The following is a 4,133-nucleotide window of genomic DNA, read 5'->3' on the forward strand; positions in this document are numbered from 1 at the left end:
CTATGGCACTGGGCCCTGCAGTCTGTACACACTGACGTGTGCTTGGCTGGAAAGTGTGTTGTGTGGCTTGTATAGTTTGCCAGGTTAATAACTCAGCAGGGGCTACCTATGGAGCAGACCAGGGGGGAAAGAAGGGGAAGAAAAGCCTACAAAGAGCAAGTTACTACCAGACCCTTTTAGAAACAGTCACCAGTTTAGCAGAGAATCTTACTTTAATCACACAGTTCTTTGTTTTGTTTCTTTGACCTGGAGAAAGCTACTGTTGCAGTTGGGAGGAAGTGTATAAATGTTCTTTAAGGAATTTCTGCGTAAGGGAGAAAAGAGACACTGATTTAAAAAACAAAACAACCCCCTACCCAAAAAAAACCCAAACCAAGACGACAACAACAAACCCACCAGCCTTTGTTTTAGGTTTGCTGATGCAGATCTGTACCTGCCTTCCTGACACAGGGGCAGCAGTAGATGGTTTAGACCCTTTCCAGATATTTAAGCCATTTCTAATAAGTTGGCATTTGTCACCACTACCAAGGGTTTAATCAAATAAGCTTATGGCTAAAATACTTCATTCATGTGGGAAAGTGTGGCTGGATTTGATGTTAGATTGGATTTGTTAATTTTTTTTTTTTTTTGCCTTATTTAACAAAATTGTTTTGCATTTTTGGGGTTTGGCCAGGATTTTCTGAATAAAAATAAGTTGGAATGGAGTTAGACACTTAATGCTTTCCTTTCCTCCCAGGAACGTCTGATTAGAAATAGGTATAACACAGTAACTCGGCTTGTGAGAGCTTCAAGCCAGTGTGTTTTGTAGCATCCACATTTATTGTGCTTATATATGTGAATGGTATATGGAGGGGTTTAGCATTTATTCTAGGTCTAGCCTGAACAGAGGCATTGCATAGGGATTAATTTTTTTTAAGTCAATCTCATGCATGTATAATAAATTCCACCCCTTTCCAAACCCACTCATGCACTTGGCTTTCTAATGAATAAGCCTGCATATTTATTCATGAAGATTAAAGAACTGTACAGATAGAGGCAGCTGGCTGAACTATTTATTTTTTTTCTCCCCCCACTTAAAATCTGCTGACCTGTAATCGGGAGTAAAGAGGATACCCTCCCTGCTTCGCTTCAGCTGTTTGCAGACTGGGACAGACAAAATGGCTCGACTCTGCTGCTTAGGTACAGAACGTGGGTTCATAAAGCAGAATGCAGAGAGGGCAGAAAATGAGGCTAAAAATCTTGTTTATATATCAAAAATATACAAAACTCACAAAACGACTTGCTTTCCAGGTATGCCTTCAGTGCTGCCTTATTGCCCAGGCTCGTGCCCTGCCGCGGCTGCGCCCTGCTCACGTGTCACCCCTCTCTGGTTTCCACAGGCCCTGTTGCTGCTGGGTGGCATCGCGCTCTCCTGCCTGGCCCTGGACCTGCTCTTCCTCTTGTTCTACTCCTTCTGGCTGTGCTGTCGCCATCGGAAGAGCGACGAGAATCTGAATGCTGACTGCTGCTGTACAGCATGGTGTGTCATCATCGCCACCCTGGTGTGCAGGTATGGGCTCCACCCTCACCTGGGCTGGCGTGTCCTGTGCCTGTGCTTTCAGGCCTGGTGTGCTCCCTCTGTGGTTAGACAATGTTGGCTGTAATCCCTCTTCCTGCTTGGTAGATGTATGTTTTAAATATCTGAGGGGTGTTTTCTTCCTTTCTACCACTTGCTGAACTGCCTTGTGGCTATGTGAGAAGGAATATCTCTTGTCCTGCTCTTTGATTCTTTGCAAGTCATAACTCAAGGCCACTCAGGAGCTTATCACTTAAATAGGATGGATACTATTGAAATATTTATCAGGCCTAGATAGACATTTCTTAGAATCAGGCGTCCAAAAAGAGTCACTGCATGGGAAAGTAGTTCAGGAAGAAAGAAGCACAGATGATTCTTTTGGGTTTGGAACTGTTGGTATTTGACTGGAGTGGCTGTTCAGATTTTGTAGCCTTGTAGAACACTGCTGCATTTAATTATCTGTACTAATGTGCCATCTCCAAGGGCTGCTAGTAATGGTACTAGAGTCAGCAATGCTTCATTTTATGACTGAGCATTAGAAGCTTTTGGAGGTGAGGTCAAGAGGAGGGTTGCTGAAAACCAATACAAATCAAGTGATTAGTGAAGATCAGTGATGCAGAAGAAGTTAAAAGGAGAGAATTTACATTTTGTTTTTCTGGGTTGTGTGTTTTTTTTGTCAACACAGATGAGGATCCCATTTCCTGGGAAGTTAATGGTGGGACATCTGAAAGCAGGGATGTGTTTGTAAGCTTCTGCACTTTGGTTGTCTTGCCTTGGGCAGAACTAATACTCTGAGCTCTGTGGACATGTACCCTGAGACTGAGCCCTGTGTTTCTTACCAATTCCAAGCAACATCTACTCTTGCCCAAGACTCCAGGTGGTCTTAGTTGCCCCTCTGCAGGGCTGGCATATCTGGGAGCTGTCCCCTGTTCAGAAAGGAGATAACAAGAAGATTGTATTTTGCAGTGTCTCGTGGCTGACTACTTGTATTAACCTGTTGATGGGTTGTGGATTTGGTGTGTGATCATTTTGGAGGTGAACACGTTCCTTGAAGGTCTGGCTTAGCTGCTCAAGGGCTAGATTGTGCTCCTAATGCATTTGTGTGTTTGCTCTTTCAAGGCGCATGCTTAAGGTAATAGCCAACCCCTGCAGCACTGAAACAAACCCTGCAGAGCAGACATTGTGCTGTGAGTTTGGCAGCTGGGATGGATTTGCCTGTAGAGGCCGGGGCTTGGTGTGGAGGAGGAGAACTGCTGCACTAGCCAACATTGCCATCTTTGCAGGGAGCTTTTCCATGCTTCACTGAATTCAAATAGGTGCCTGGAACAGAAAGGCAAACCAGAGAACAACTTGGAAAAAAGAAGTCTTAGACTCATTCATGTTTCTTTTTAGTGATCTTAAGATCTTCAGCTGCATCCATTCCAATCCACTGAAAGTGCTGTGGTCCTAACCTGTTCTCACAGAAGCTCTAGCTGACACTATTTATAGTAGGGCTGATGCTACAGGCCCTTGTTAGCTGCTGTTATGCAGCATGTATGTCCAAAACAACTGCTGCAGTGTGGTAGTTGTTTGTTTTTAATTGTGCAGGATACCACCTTCTCACCCTTTCTACATCTCCCAGACTGTGCATGAGGCAATTGAAAGTTGGAAGGTCAGCATATAAATTCTGGTATAGTGCAATGTGACTCCCAGTCAGGTCTGCAAGCTGGAAAACTGCTCAGGCTTCCTCAAAATCTGAATCATTGGTTCTCATCCTTGGTGTACTGTTTGTTTGTGCAAGTATTAAATGCAGGAGTATCCTTAAACCTGAGACTCTGCCTGAATCTACAGTGATATTGGATGAATTTGTCTTGACTTTTTTAAATTCAGTTTTCAGTTTCCCCTCTGAAGTTGGCATGCTTGAGCCTTAGCAGGTTGGTACCATCTGTGGTGAGTGAAGGTGCTGTCCAAGTGCTGCTGCTCTCCTGCAACGCTGGGGTCAGTTTTCTGCCCCTCTTAGAGCAGCTGGACACAGCAGTGTGCTGGGACTGGTGCCTCTTGGTGCTGTGTGCTGTGTCTGGCTGGGAATGCAGATACGGCCTCCGACAAGCATGGGATATAATCTGTGCTAGCAGGAAGTCCCAGTTAGATGCCAGCAGTTAGATAGAGATGAGTCCATTGGGTATGTCCTATCCTAGCCGTGTTACCTGTAACAGAAGGGCCAGCCCAGCAGATGCTGTTGTGTTCCAGAGATGTGCAGCAAGGCTGTTCTCAGTGGCTGCCTGACAGCAGGCTGACCTGGGAGGCAGCTTGTAGCACCATGTGCAAGGGGGGAGAAGTAGCTTGGATGATGAAGCAGCAAGAGGTTCCAAACAGCAGCTGCTCTGCTGAGTCCTGTGAAGTGGACTGTTTTCTTCCTAGCTGAGAACTAGTTAGCTCTGGTTGAGTCCAGCTGTGCCCAGTACCTGCTTATCTAGGTAGTACTTAACCCCAGAGGGCTGTCTGTGTTGTGAATCCTGCTGACTGCTGTGGATCACCGTTTCCTAATGACTCGATATTTCCTGCTGGGCCAAAGGAGAATGCTGAAACAGCAGGCAGG

General features: G+C 45.4%; 1 protein-coding gene across 1 annotated transcript in view; it reads left to right on the forward strand.

The window, feature by feature from the left end:
• Nucleotides 1-1,379: 1,379 nt before the first annotated feature.
• Nucleotides 1,380-4,133, forward strand: part of TTYH3 (tweety family member 3) — a gene marked incomplete at its 5' end in the record, with an annotated part of 33,115 nt that continues 30,361 nt past the window's right edge. The window contains one exon of the mRNA XM_008942496.1: nt 1,380-1,549. Within this exon, the coding sequence (XP_008940744.1) occupies nt 1,380-1,549 (170 nt within the window). The remainder of the gene's footprint in view (nt 1,550-4,133) is intronic.

Source organism: Merops nubicus, unplaced genomic scaffold, assembly GCF_000691845.1.
Source record: "Merops nubicus isolate BGI_N331 unplaced genomic scaffold, ASM69184v1 scaffold2226, whole genome shotgun sequence".
In the NCBI taxonomy this organism is placed as follows: Eukaryota; Metazoa; Chordata; class Aves; order Coraciiformes; family Meropidae; genus Merops; species Merops nubicus.